Genomic DNA, 15,272 nt, shown 5'->3' on the forward strand with positions numbered 1-15,272 from the left:
TCAAGTGTGGATTCTCTGATGTCTAGTAAGATAAAAGTATATATTAAAAGCTTTGCAATGTAATCGATACTTATCAGGTTTCTCACCAGTGTTCATTCTCAAAGATGGGGCAAGATTTTCCCATGGGTGAGAAGATTTTCCCAAGGGTGTTTTTCTGATACCGACAAAATTGGATGGGCATCACAAAGCATTTTCTGATTGATCACATTTATACAGTTTCTCTCCAGTGTGGATTCTATAATGTACAGAAAGTTGGGGAACTTTTTCTAAAAGTCTTTCCATACTGATTACATTCAAAAGGCTTCTCACCAGTGTGGACTCCCTGGTGATATATAAGAGAGGAGTGTTTTCTGAAAGTCTTTCCACATTGATTACACATTCAAAGGGTTTGATGACACTGGATTCTCTGATGTTTAATAAGATTGGAGCTCCATCTGAAAATCTTCCCACACTGATCACATTGAAAACATTTCGCTCCAGTGTGTATTTTCTGATGTACTACAAGACTGGAACTCTGTCTGAAAGTCATTCCACACAGATTGCAATGATAAGATTTCTCTCCAGTGTGGATTCTGAGATGTAAGGTAAGTTGGCTAGACCATGTGAAACCCTTTCCACAATGTTCACAGTCATAAAGTTTTTCTCCTGTGTGAAATCTCTTATGTGCAGTAAGTCCAAAGATCTGTGTGAAAGTCTTTCCACAATGATTACATTCATAAGGTTTCTCTCCAGTATGAATTCTCTCATGTACAGTAAGAGTGCACCTGTCTGTGAAAGCCTTTCCACACTGATTACATTCATAAGATTTTTCTCCAGTGTGGATTCTCTGATGATTAGCAAGATGGGTGCCCTGTGTGAAACACTTTCCACACTGATTACATTCATAAAGTTTATCTCCAGTGTGAATTCTCTGGTGTGTATTGAGAGTCTCACTGCTTCTGAAAGGCTTTCTACACAGATTACATTGATAAGGTTTCTCACCAGTGTGAGTTCTATGATGTACAACAAGTCTGGAGCTACAAATGAAAGTCTTTCCACACTGATTACATTCATACGGTTTCCCTCCAGCATGGATTCTCTTATGAACAGCAAGACTGGAGCGCTTTGTGAAAGTTTTTACACACTGATTACATTAATAAGAGTTCTCTACTGTGTGAATTCTCTGATGTGTATCAAGATGATCACTGCATCTAAAAGTCTTTCCACATTGATTACATTTATAGGATTTGATGGCACTGTGGATTCTCCGATGTGTAGTAAGATTGGAGCTCCATCTGAAAGTCTTTCCACAGATATCACATTCACAAGGTTTCTCTCCAGTGTGGATTCTCTGATGTTCAGCAAGATTGGAGCTCCATCTGAAAGTCTTTCCACAGATATCACATTCACAAGGTTTCTCTCCTGTGTGGATTCTCTGATGTACAGCAAGACTGGAGCTCTGTGTGAAAGTCTTTCCACACTGATTACATTCATAAGGTTTATCTCCTGTATGGATTCTCTGATGTGCAGCAAGACTGGAGCTCTGTCTAAAAGTCTTTCCACACTGATTACATTCATAAGGTTTCTCTCTTCTGTGGATTCTCTGATGTATAGCAAGAGTGGAACTCGTTGCAAAAGCCTTTCCACACTGATTACATTCAGAAAGTTTCTCTCTAGTGTGGATTCTTTGGTGTATATGAAGACCTTCAATGCTTCTTAAAGTCTTTCCACACTCATTACATTGATAACAATTCTCTCTAGTGTGGCTTCTCTGATGTACAGCAAGATGGTAGCGATGAATGAAAGCCTTTCCACACTGATTACATTCATAAGGCTTCTCTCCTGTGTGGATTCTCTGATGTACAGCAAGACTGGAGCTCTGTGTGAAAGTCTTTCCACACTGCTTACATTCATAAGGTTTCTCTCCTGTATGGATTCTCTGATGTGTAACAAGATTGGAGCTCTGTCTAAAAGTCTTTCCACACTGATTACATTCATAAGGTTTCTCTCCTCTGTGGATTCTCTGATGTACAGTAAGAGTGGAACTCGTTGCGAAAGACTTTCCACACTGATTACATTCAGAAAGTTTCTCTCTAGTGTGGATTCTTTGGTGTATATGAAGACCTTCAATGCTTTTTAAAGTCTTTCCACACTCATTACATTGATAACAATGCTCTCTAGTATGGGTTCTCTGATGTACAGCAAGATGGTAGCGATGAATGAAAGCCTTTCCACACTGATTACATTCATAAGGCTTCTCTCCTGTGTGGATTCTCTGATGTACAGCAAGACTGGAGCTCTGTGTGAAAGTCTTTCCACACTGCTTACATTCATAAGGCTTCTCTCCTGTGTGGATTCTCTGATGTCCAGCAAGACTGGATCTATAAAGGAAAGTCTTTCCACACTGCTTACATTCAAAAGGCTTCTCTCCTGTGTGGATTCTCTGATGTTCAGCAAGACTGGATCTATAAAGGAAAGTCTTTCCACACTGCTTACATTTATAAGGTTTTTCCCCAGTGTGGATTCTCTGATGTTCAGCAAGATGGGAGTTCTGTCTGAAAGCCTTTCCACAGTGATTACATTCATAAGGTTTCTCTCCAGTGTGGATTCTCTGATGTTCAGCAAGATGGGAGTTCTGTCTGAAAGCCTTTCCACACTGATTACACTCATAAGGTTTCGCTCCAGTGTGGATTTTCCGATGTTCAATGAAACTGTAGCTTCTTTCACAAGTCTTTCCATATTGAGTATATTCATCCTGTTTCTCTATAGTGTGGATAAGCTCATGGTTACCAAGATGAGTCCTCTCTTCACCAGAAGCAGTAAAGTCTTTCCAAGAGGTCATTTTCAGGTTTACTCTCATCTCATCACACTTGGACTCTGCATCTGATGGAAACAAACACATACACACACATATATATGGATATCCTCTTCCTCCTGGCATAAAGTGAACTAACTTTCAGATTCCCCAGTCAAAATAAAAATACGTCAAAATTAAATGGACAGAATCAATCATTTGAAAATACTCTAAGCTTACACTTAAAAGACAATTTAATGAACAAAAAGTTCTACACACAATTGCATTGGATCCTCACAACAAACCTGACACAAGTGCAGAGCCACCCTGTCATTATTTGTTACTCTTCATGTCATGAGTTCTGAATGGCCGAGTGACCCGACCCAAATCTCAGCACCAGAGAGTAGAACTCCAACTTGGTGACAGAGTGTGCTCTGGCCACTGCACTGGACAGATGTTCTCCATTTTATTTTCCTTTGCATCAAGAGCATTTTGTTAATGACAATGCCATTTTCTTATGTTCAACTAATTGCCCAACTATTCTGAATGGACCAGTTTTGATGCTTTATCCCATGGTCATTCTTTGTAAATTTTATTAAAGCCTGAGAAATAAATTTCCCCTTTTTACTTGTTCTGTCATAATTTTTGATTAGAACCATTTTTCTGATCATATATTAGGATTTATAGATATTATGCTATTGACCTTTTTGCAGCCTTGGATACTGTCAATTATCCATTTTTTTCTTGATATTTTCCTTTTCTCAAAGTTTCCCGGATGTTAGTTACTCCTGGGACTCCTCATTTGTTCTTTTCCACCCATCCCACCCAACCCAATGCTCCCATAATGCTCCTGTAATCTTGTATAGTTACTACTATGCAGGACAAAAAACCTCACAACCATTCATGGTTGTCATCCACTCCTCATTATAGCTCCCACACCCCTGCCCCAATATGCAATCAGGTGATTCCACCTTTGTAACCTTTCTCAAATACTTCCCTTTCTCCATCAACATTGCCCCTTTTTTGGTTGGGGGTCCAAATGACCTCATGTTTGAGGTATTACAAGAACTGGTTGGTTTCAAACCCTCAAGTCTCTTCCTAGGCCCCTCAATCTGCCATCAACTGTTAAGTTCAACTTCCTAAAGTTCTTTGCCTGACCATGTCACTCCCTACTTAAGACCAAAGATAAAATTCTGGAGTGGACTCTTCAAACTCTTCAAATTCTGACCCCTTGCCCCATTCTAGTCTTCTTTCACCTGCTTCACCCTTCAGTTAGGCTAGGATGCAGTGGGGCAGAGGCATTTTTGCTGCTCCATGAATGAATGGAACATTCCCCCTCCTAACAGTGTGGGTTTTCCCTGGCTGGTGCTCCTGCCTAGAATGCTCACCTGGACTTTTCTGAAGTACCACAGTTCTGTTCCAGTCCTCTTTAACCTTAGTGCCTGCCCACCTTGTCTTGATGGGCTCCAACTTAGTCTACAAATAGTAATTGTGTCCATTGCTGTCTTTTTCACCAAACTGTGGGATCCCTGACAGCCTTATGCTTTCAGAGGATCAGCTTTGTACGTCCTTATATCCAGTTTTCACTTAGTAGATTCATATTGACTTAGAAAGAACTCATATTAGACAGTCTCAACACTCTCTGGAGTTAGGAGGAATGTTTTCTGCATTCAAATTCCAAACAAAGACCTCTAATAGGATCACTGAAGCATCACTAAAAGAAAAATTTAAGAGCAGTGGGGGGCCATTGTAGATAGAGCACTGGCTCTGGAGTCAGGAGTACCTGAGTTCAAACCTAGTCTCAGACACTTAATTATTACCAACTATGTGACAGTGGGCAAGTCAAAACCCCATTGTCTTGCAAACAAAAAAAAAATAAAGAAAACTAAAAGAGCCAGGAGAACATTGTATATTTTAACAGGAAAAACTGTAGGAAGACTAACTGTGATGACCTTAGCTCTTCTCAGAAGATCAGAGATCAAAGACAATCGTCAAAGGCTTGTGATGGAAAATGCCATCCAGAATCAGAGGAAAAAAACATAGGACAACTGAATGTAGAGAAAAGCATACTCTCAATTTTTACAACTACTTTTATGCTTTTTCTGTCTTTATTATGGCCCCCCCAGTTCTAATGGAAAAATACTATGGAAATATGTTAACATAAGATTGTTCATTGCCAAAGGGAGTGGGCTGGAAAGGGAAGGAGGAAGAATAATGGGAAACTCAAGAGCTTACAAAAGGATAAACGCTGAAAACTATCTTTTCATGTAATTGGAGAAAAATATTAAAAAGAAGGGAACTGAAAAGTCCAAGTAGTACAGCCCCTCATTTTCCAGATGAGTATACTGAATCTCAGAGATCTTTACCCAGGATCCCACTACTAAAAAGTGTCTGAAAAGGAATAACAAGTCAAGTCTTCCTTCCTACAAGTCTCATACTTCTTTACTGACACATCCAGAAGCTTAATGGGATCCAATCTACAACCCTCACACCTCACTCACCTTGGCAGGAGGTCCTCAGACTTTCTTTCTCCAAGGGAGGGAGCAAATCTTCTCTGGAAACAGGAAATCCTAGAGGGAATGAATTAGGCATGAAGATGGGGAGAAATTTGTAATTAATCCTATTTAGGGAAGGGGGGATGATGTAAAACAGGGCCACATTTCTACAAGTAATTTAGAATCAGAAAATTCTGACTTTGCTTTCCTCCTTCATAGGATGTCCACATTCCATAGCTTCCATAACCCAGAAATTAGAGGCATTTCTAGGGGACAGAAAAGAACACCTGTACTCAGACTCTTACTGACCCATGAATTGGTCACTTAATCTATCTGCCTCAGTTTCCTCAATTATAAAATGGGGAAATAATAGAAACCCAAACCAAAAGGTAGTGGTGAGGATCAAGTGAGATAATATGCATGAAGAAAGTTCTTCATACAGGGTCTGGCTCCCAGCAGATGTCTATAAATACTTACTCCCTTACATTTCTTTCCATGCATCTCTAAAAGATGCACGCGCGCGCGCGTGTGTGTGTGTGTGTGTGTGTGTGTGTGTGTAGGGGGTTTTGTATGAAGGAAGAACAAGGGCACACTTGTGATACAAGAACTCCATGATGAACACCAATAGCAGTGAGTGACACATTTGTCCCTAGTAACAAAAAGAACATTCTCTAATGACCATACACTTCCCAAAGAGGAAGGGCAACATTGGGAGGAAGGAGGTCCCCCTCACTGCCTATCTTCAAGGAGAAACTGCAGGATCAATGTTTGGAGACTTTGCAGACTTGGGTCTAGCTCCCTATCTTATGGTCTCTCCTACAAAAACTAGGTAGGCAAGACCTGGTCTCTTGCATACAGAAGACCATCACTTTGGCCTTTCTAAGAGGTGCTCAATGCTCAAACCTCCCTCTACTGAGAGAGTTGAGGACACTCCTTTTAAGGGCAGATTCCCAGTTACCTGGGGAATGGTCCTTACCCAGGAAGAGCAAGTTCTGAGCATTCTCCAGCATGATGTCCTTGTGCAGTTGCTTCTGAGCATCATCCAACAGGTCCCACTCCTCTGGGGTGAAGTCCACAGACACATCCTTGAATGTCACCAACTCCTAAAACATCAACATCCCAAGGACTCAGAGATGAGACAGGCTTCAGAATTGATCCAGGACAATACTCATCAATGTAAAGAAGGAAACTAAAGCAAACACAGGGAATTGCCCAAAGGTAAGCAACCTTTGTAAGAGTCAGGGCCAGCCCAATATGACCACAGTTGACGATGATCAATGTTGGAAGGGATGTGGGATATCTGGTGGAGCTGTGAACTCATCCAACCTTGCAGGAGAGCAATTTGGAATTAAACCAAAGAGCAACAAAAATGTGCATACCCTTTGATCCAGCAATACCACTACTGGGTCTATACCCTGAAGAAAAGATGAAAAAGAGGGGTGGCTAGGTGGCACAGTAGATAGAGCACCAGCCCTGGAGTCAGGAGTACCTGAGTTCAAATTTGGCCTCAGACATTTAATAATTAACTAGCTGTGTGATCTTGGGCAAGACACTTAACCCCATTGCCATGCAAAAACCTAAAAACAAAAATGTAAAGACTATCAGACTGCCTTCTGTAGGGGTGGGGGGAAGGAATTGAAGCAAGATTGGGGAAAAATTATAAAATTCAAAATAAATAAAATCTTTCTTAAAATCAGAGCCAGCAAGGGAATTATAATCTTGATTAAGTCCAAGACAATATTGGAAAAAGCAATTGATACTTTCAGTTGAAGTAAAATTTAAAAATATTCTACAATGGAATGCTAATTTCTTTAGATCAGAAGGAAAGTGATGTGTTCTCTCAGAAACATATGAGGATTTCAGGAGGAAATATAAGAACTCTCAAAAATGACAGATTAAGAAAATTCCTTGAAGAGCTTGTGAGGGGCAGCAAGGTAGTGCAGAGGATAGAGCCCTGACCCTGGAGTCAGGGGGACTTGAGTTCATATCCTGCCTCAGACACTTAATAGTTGCCTAGCTGTGTGACCTTGGGCAAGTCACTTAACCTCATTGCCTTAAATAAATAAAATATTCAAAAAAAGAGTTTATGAGAAGCTATAGCAAGTGCTTTGTTTTGTGGCACTAAAACATTTCCTATCATCACTTAAAGAAAAAAAATCAAGGTATTTTTCTGAAAGTGAGAAATCTTCAACAAAATAAAAACATGAAGATTCTTTTTTCTTTTTTTCTGGACTTTTTGCAAGGTAATGGAGTTAAGAGAATTGCTCACACAGCATTACAATTACACAGCTAGGTAATTATTAAGTGTCTGAGGCTGGATATGAACTTGTGTCCTCTTGACTCCATGGCTAGTGCTCTATCCAGTGTTCCATCTAGCTGCCTCAAGAGGATTGCTTTTTTATAAATTATTTATTTATTTATTTATTTTTTCACCTACAAGCAAAGATAGTTTTCAACAATAATTTTTTGTAAGATTTTCAATTCCACATTTTTCTCCCTCCCTCCCTTCCCTATATGCTGGGAAAGAAAAATCAAATCAAAAAGGGAAGGAAAAACATGAGGGAAAAATCATAATACGTGAATTTTAAAAATTGAAAATAATAAACTTTCTTCTGTATTCAGACTCCATAGTTCCTTCTCTGGAAGTGGATGATATTTTCCATCACAAGTCCCTTAGTATTGTCTGTGAGCACTGCTCTCCAAGAGTTGGATCAGTTTACAAATCCACCAACAATGCATCAGTATTCAGGTTTTCCCACTTCCCATGCAATAGGAATCATTTTACTTTTTAGTCACATTAGCTAATTTGATGTGAGAAGTAGTACCTCAATTGTTTTAATTTGCATTTCTCTAATCAATCAATGATTTAGAGCATTTTTTCAAATAATCGTAGAGAGCTTTAATTTCTTCTGAGAACTATCTGCTTATGTCCTTTGACTATTTATCAATTAGGGAATGGCTTGTATTCCTATGAATTCAACTCAGTTCTCTATAAATTTTAGAAATGAGTCCTTTATCAGAAACACTAGCTGTAAAAATTATTTCCCAACTTACTGCATTCATTTTAATATTGGTTGTATTCATTTTACTTGTGCAAACACTTTTCAGTTTAATGTAATCAAAACTATCCATTTCGCATTCTATAATGTTTTCTCAATTCTTTGGTCATAAACTGCTTCACTTTCCATAGATCTGAAAGAAACTATTCTTTGTTCTCCCAATTGGCTTATGGTGTCACCTTTTTTGTCTAAATCCAGTACCCATTTCAACCTTATCTTGTTATAAGATGTGAGGCACTGATCTATGCCTAAGTTTTTATCAGGGTGAATTCTTATCCTTGAAGCTGAAGCCTTTGGCTTTGTCACACAATAGATTACTTTAGGCATTTACTACCATTTCTTTTGTACTCAATCTATCCCACAGATCCACTTCTTTATTTCTTAGCCAGTATCAGACAGTTTTGATGATGGATACTTTACCATAGAATTTTAGATCTGGTAAACCGAGATCTCCTTCCTTTGCATTTTTTTCATGAATTTCCTTCATATTCTTGAACTTTTGTTCCTCCATATGAATTTAGTCACTATTTTTTCTAGCTCAGTAAAGTCATTTTTGATACTTTGCTTTGTATTGCATTGAACAAGTAATTAAATTTAGGTAGCCCGGTCATTTTTATTATATTATGAAGAGGATTCTTAAGGTTCATAATTGCAAACTGCATTGAGGTAGTATGAGTCTGTTTCCTTCAAAGCTTGGAAGATATATATTTTGTCATATTTAGGGCTTAAAGATGCTCTGGGTATGATGTGACAAAGAACAAACATCTTATGCTTTGGCTTATTCTTCCTTTATTTTGCTAATGGTACATTTTCATTAATTTTAATGTTTATATAGAAATAAGAATAATCACAATGGGGACAGGAAAAGTTCTTTCATTCTTCTTTAAAATAATTTATGCTCTATTTGGAATGAATATTTTGTCTTTACTTTCTTTTATTTCTATACATTAACTTCTGAACAGAATAATTAACTTAACTTCTGAATGGATTAATATATTAATTATAAATATATTATTTAATTTTTAATATTTAATAAATTTAATATTAATATATCAATCCATTCACACCAATGAAGATACCCAAGACTTTACAAACTTGTCCTTTACATTAGGGTCTCTTGAGTCACTTTTCTTCATTGCATAGTATTTATGCACAATATGTTCATTCAATATAGGATGGAAGTCACTTTTTTATTGATTAGTAATTGATCCCAGATGGATTCTCTAATTCCAAGAGAAGCCATTTCAAATTCCTTTCCTCCTATATCATTCATCCCCTTGAGACTAGATTATGATTCCTTACTTCCATTTTAAAAGAAATCTCAGCTCAGATAGCATTTCATTTTTTACCTGGCTTATGTATGTGAGAACCTTCTCCAACTTCACTTCTCTACCCTCCCTTCAAATTAGCCACCTTCTCCCTCCTCCATCTCCTGTATTTTGAGGGATGTTCTCTTTCACTGCTAGAATGCCAGGTTCTTGAGGCTATGGACTATATCTGTCTATATTGTGTGTGCCTAGCACTTAATAAAGATTTTGGTTCACAGTTGCCATTTAAGAAATTATTGACTATTGATAATTCTACCCAATCACTCTCATTCGGGTGCCTCTTCTTATACTTTAAAAACTGAAACCATTCAAGTTGAGCCCCTTCTGCTTCCAACTGCCTTTTAGACAACCTGAACTACAACTTGTGTAAAAATGAACTCAAATTTGTTCCCCTTCTGGTCCCTATTCTGTTCAAAGACCACACCATCCTCCAGGGTCTTCAGGCTCTCAACCAAAGTGTCATATCCAATTCTCTCTCATTCTACTATATTCCCCTTCACAATATCTCTGAGATATATTCCCTTCTCATTTGTGATTTTTTTTTTGCAAGATAGTGGTATTAAGAGACTTGCCCAAAGTTCCACAGCTAAGTATTAAATGTCTGAGGTTGGATTGGAACTCAGGTCCTCCTGACTCCAGGACCAGTGTGCTATCTACTATGCCACCTAGCTGCCTATCCAGTGATGTTTTAGTCTTGATAGTGTAGACCCTCCTCACCTCACTCAGACTATGGCAATAGCTTCTAGGTAGTTTGTTCTGATTCAAGATTGCCCTGCTTCTCTGAAGTTCAAACTAAAATTTACCTCCTATAGAAAGACTTCCCCAACCTTTCTGACTTGTAGTGCCTTCTCTGTTGATAATTTCTTGGTTATACAGTATGAGACTTTCTTTTGTATATGTTTACATGATGACCTACTAATAAATTGGTTGGTTGTTGTCCTTTGTTATCCAAGAAGACCAAAATGAATCACTATGTTTGAGACAAATGGCAGTGTACCGGACTGTCACTGATCAGCTTGGAATGCTCTACCACAGGTCAGGCACAAATAGTCCATTGGAACTCCTGTGGTGGGTACTCTAAACTTAGGGATATCAGGTTTCCCTTGAGCTGCTTCCATTCTGCCTTCCTCACAGAGCACAGAGCCCTCAGTGAGGAGGGCACACCTTGCAGTTCTACCATGCTGTACAATCAATTCTAAAATCCTTCAATGAGACCTTCAGGGTGCCTCAGTATCACTTCTACTAATGTCCTTGTAAGCTCTTACCCTAGGAGAGATCTCCATAAAATACTTTTTTGGCAAGCATATGTCTGGCATTCTAACATGTCCAGCCCATTGCAGTTACAATCTCTGTAGTAATGTTGGAATGATGGGTCTGGAACCTTCTCCTAGCAGGTGATCTTCAGAGTCTTCCTAAGACAATATAAATAGAAGTAGTGCAGTTTCCTTCCATGGCACTGGTAGACTGTCCAGGTTTCACAGGCATATGGCAATGAGGTCAGCACAATGTGTCTGTAGACCTTCAGTCTGGTGGTCAGTCTACCACCTCTCTCTCCCTTTCTTTCAGTCTCCCAAATACCAAGCTAGCTCTGGCAATGTGAGTTTAAACTGCATTGTCAATGTGAACCTCCCTGAAAAGGACACTGCCAAAGGAATCGAAGTGGTTTGCATACTCAAAGCTTCTCCATTGGCTGTAATTGGTGGGGCAACATCTGGATGGTGGGATGCTGAGCTGATGGGAGTATGGAATCATCTCACACATATCCTTCCCACACTCCTGCTGAGCATTTCCAAAAAAGTTCAATGAGTTTCTTATTTGTCTCTTTCCTAGTTTATTTTTGGTGGGGGTAGATTATTCCTTGTTTTCTTTTTTATTTTGTTTTGTTAGGGTTTTTTGCAAGGCAAATGGGGTTAAGTGGCTTGTCCAAGGCCACAACAGCTAGGTAATTATTAAGTGTCTGAGGTCGGATTTGAACTCAGGCACTCCTGACTCCAGGGCCACTGGATCTTTCTACTATGCCACCTAGCCACCCCTAGATTATTCCTTGTTAAAGGAAAGCACTGGCTCAGTGAATAGAATAGAATCCTAGACCTGGAATTTGGAAGATTTACATTCAAGTCTAATTTCAGACACTACCTGTGATCATGGGCAACTTACTTACCCGCTCTTTGTTTCAGCTTCCTCACCAGAGTATTTAATTCAAAGGATAGTTGTAAAGATCATCAAAAGGGGATTTGGAGAAGAGTTTAAACTCAAGCTATTTTATCTCTCCTAAATCTTGGACACACCCAGTGGGCCTCTTGGAAGTTCAATTCCATCCCCAGACACTGCCTAAGTGGCTGACCCTGGGCAAGTCCTTTCACCTAATTGTCCTCAGGTTCTTCATCTATGAAATGAGCTGGAGAAAGGAATGGTCAACCACACCAGTAGCTTTTACCAAGACAGCCCCAAAGAGGGTCAAGGGCAAGAGTGAAACAACTGAACCAGAACAAAACAAGACTCTGAATAACACCATTCCCTCTTGGAATAATTCCAGAAATTCCCTCTTTCTCCCCAATCTTATCTAATTAAGCAAATGCTAACTGAATGGACTTATAAAAAAGATGCTGATTTGCTTTTGTGATGGTTATGGTTCTGCTAAAGGTCTTGGAACCTTGAAGCCAGCTCTTTGTGTTTTTTAAAAAAAAGTTCAAGTTTTCTGTACCTTTTTTTGGCCAAGGGTCTTGTATTTCATGGGTTTGCTAGATATTAACCAAAAATCCCTGCATGTCCAGCAGCTCAAGAAGAGAGAGGAGAGAGAGGAGAGAGACAGAGACAGAGAAAAAGAAGAAAAAGAAGAGGATGACAACAAAGGGAGCTAGAGAAAAAGAGACAGAAAGTAAAGGAGGGTAGGGGGGATACTAGACATACATGGACAGAGCAAACACATGAGCCTACAGAATAGAGAGGAAAGAGTAAAGGGGTCATACTTGCAACTTGGTTTTCAGGAAGGAAAACTTAAAAAAAAACAGGGAAGGGGATGAAATTTGGGGAGGGGGGCCCCACAGATGGAGCATGAGATTCTAAACTTACAATGAATCAGCTTAAAACACAGGAGAGAGCAGGGCATGTTATTAATTCTGTATTCATTGTCCTATCCAGTTTTATAAAGAAATGACCCGTAGGGGTAGCTGGGTGGCACAGTGGAGGGGCAACTAGGTGGTGCAATGCATAGAGCACCAGCCCTGGAGACAGGAGGACATGACTTCAAGTACTGCCTCAGACACTTAATTACCTAACTCTGTGACCTTGGGCAAATCACTTAACCCCATTGCCCTGCCAAAGCAAAAAAGAAATTAATAAAAAGTGAAATGGGCCATAAGGATGATGCTGCCAGCTTCAAAGACAATGCTCTAGGTTTATGGAAATGCTCTCTGATGTTGGGCAAGCCTGAGAATGGACTTCACTCATCTGGGGTGGGGGTCTGGAAGTTTAATGACCAGAACATGCAGCTTTCAGATGAAGAAATTAAAACTATTCATAGTGATATGAAAAAATGCTCCAAATCATTTATATTGATATTTTATATTATTTTCTCCAATTACAGGTTATGAAAGTTGTTCAACATTCATCTCCTCACATATTTAGAAGTTAAACAATTTTCTTGCACCCTTCCTTCCCAGCTCTTTTACCTCAGTGATGAACAATCTAGTAAATGTTGTACAAATATATTTCTGTTTAACATGTTTACATATTAGTCATTTTTGATATGAAGAAATGGAATTAAGGGAAAAGAAAGAAAACCATGGGATAGGAAGGAAAAACAAGAGAAATTTTTAAAAGGCAAACGTGGTGTTCAATCAGATTCTGTTGTTTTTGTTTACAGGGTTGTCCTAGCTCTGAATTGCAGAGGAGCTGCTTCCATCAAGGTTACAGTGTTGTTCTGGGGAATGGCTGGACAAGGTATGGTGCACGAATGTTGTGGAGCATTACAGTTCTGTAAGAAATCATGAGTGGCCAGACTTTGGAGAAGCTGCAAAGACTTGCACAGGTGGATACCAAGTGAAGGGAGCAGAACCAAATGAACACTGTGCCCATGAATAACCACATCCTGAAATGGTCCAGGAGGATGGAGGCGGCTCCTCTCAGCTGTCCAGTGACCAAGGATGGTCCTGAGAGACCTGCTGTGGACAAGGCCATCCACAGTGAGAGGAAACCACTGTGGACCCTGGGGGCAGAGCAAAGCAGCCATGTTTATGCTCCATAAGCTTCCTTTTTGGGTTTCCTTTCTGCCTCATTGTTTTTCCCCTTAGTCCTAATTCCTCTTCCACAACACAACTAATATGGAAATATGTGGAACAGAAACGACCATGTCCAACTTTTACCAGACTCTGACCCTTCCTGGGGAGGGAAGGGAAAGGGAGTTGGGGGAGACAGAAAAATGTGGAAGTCCTTGAAACAAAAGGAACCAGGGCAAGGTTGCCAGTCTCCTAGACAAGGTGCTCTGTGGCTGCTCTGTTTTAAACCTGGGACTGGAGGGCACTCACCTGGCGTGGGGGGCTGCGCCTCCCGGGGGCCATTCCCTTGGGCTCCAGGAACCCTGCCTGGTCGAGCCTGGGTCCTCTGCAGACTGAGCTGAGGAAGGAATCCAGAGGGGCAGAGGTCTGTCCTCTTCCAGAGCAGGGGGTTGACCTAGAGGGAGTCCAGAGGGTGAGACCCCACAAGGGGTGAGAGAGACTGTGGCCTTGCCCTCGGGAAAGCTAAGGAAGGGGGTAGCAAGTTGGGTCCCTCTCTGCCCCTTTTCTCCCCCCTTCCCTTCAGGAGGCAAAGGGGACTTTCAGATTCCAGAGGGGAAGAGGCCAAAGAGAGGATCCAGGACTCCTCCCATTGACCGCCTGGAGGCTTTCCATCCCCTCCCCCCCACAAACATGCAGGGACACACAGACACACACAGGACACACGCACACACCAGACTCACAATATCTCAATCACTAACTTCCTGCTCGCCCCAGGAGGGAGGGACATGCGGCCACAGGGAGGGCTCTGGCCCTCGGGCTCAGGAATGACCAGGGAAACCTCCGACTACATCCATTCTGGGAACCAGGCCCTGGAAGGGAGCTGAGGCTTGGGATCCAGGAGCCAGGGCTGGTGGGGGGGGGGAGGGGATGCTCCCTGCAGACACTCACCACGTGGCCAGAAGATCAGGATGAGACCCCAGAAAAAGGGCAGCCAGCAGACACCACAAGTGGGGGTGGGGAAGGGGAGTGGGCTCCAACTCACCTGAGACCTGCACCCCCCAGAGCTGGTGTCCAGGAGCCAGAGGCCGCTGGTCGAGGAAGGCAGAGAGATCTGGGCTCCGAGGGCAGAGGGCAGAGCTTTCTCAAATGGAAAAACTTGAGCCTCTTCTCAGCCCTCTCTGGAGGGTCCTCCAAGTGCCCAGAGCCCTACTCAGCCCGGGACCCCAGGACCCCGCCTCCTCTCCACCCCAAGCCCTGCCCCCTGCCTGGTGGAAGGCCACTCCAGACGCCTCCCACCCTTAGAGCTCCACCCAAAGGCTCCTGGGCTACCTGGGCCCCGCCCACCAATCACCTTTGAGAGTTCCTCCCCCCAGCCCACATGCATCCCTGAGTTTTAGACC

The 15,272-nt window shown here is 41.2% G+C and overlaps 1 protein-coding gene across 1 annotated transcript; it reads right to left on the reverse strand.

Annotated features, from left to right (window-relative positions):
- Nucleotides 1-326: 326 nt before the first annotated feature.
- On the reverse strand, nt 327-14,659 carry LOC141510474 (uncharacterized). The gene is made up of 8 exons (XM_074220261.1): nt 14,613-14,659; nt 14,182-14,326; nt 13,569-13,862; nt 6,245-6,371; nt 5,275-5,343; nt 1,756-2,862; nt 1,151-1,671; nt 327-1,078 (listed from the first exon to the last, which is right to left on the reverse strand). Exons 1-8 carry the CDS (start codon nt 14,657-14,659, stop codon nt 380-382), a joined length of 3,009 nt encoding a protein of 1,002 aa, XP_074076362.1. The 3' UTR covers nt 327-379.
- Nucleotides 14,660-15,272: the final 613 nt, after the last annotated feature.

The sequence above is a fragment of the Macrotis lagotis genome, chromosome 1, assembly GCF_037893015.1.
Source record: "Macrotis lagotis isolate mMagLag1 chromosome 1, bilby.v1.9.chrom.fasta, whole genome shotgun sequence".
Lineage (NCBI taxonomy): Eukaryota > Metazoa > Chordata > Mammalia > Peramelemorphia > Peramelidae > Macrotis > Macrotis lagotis.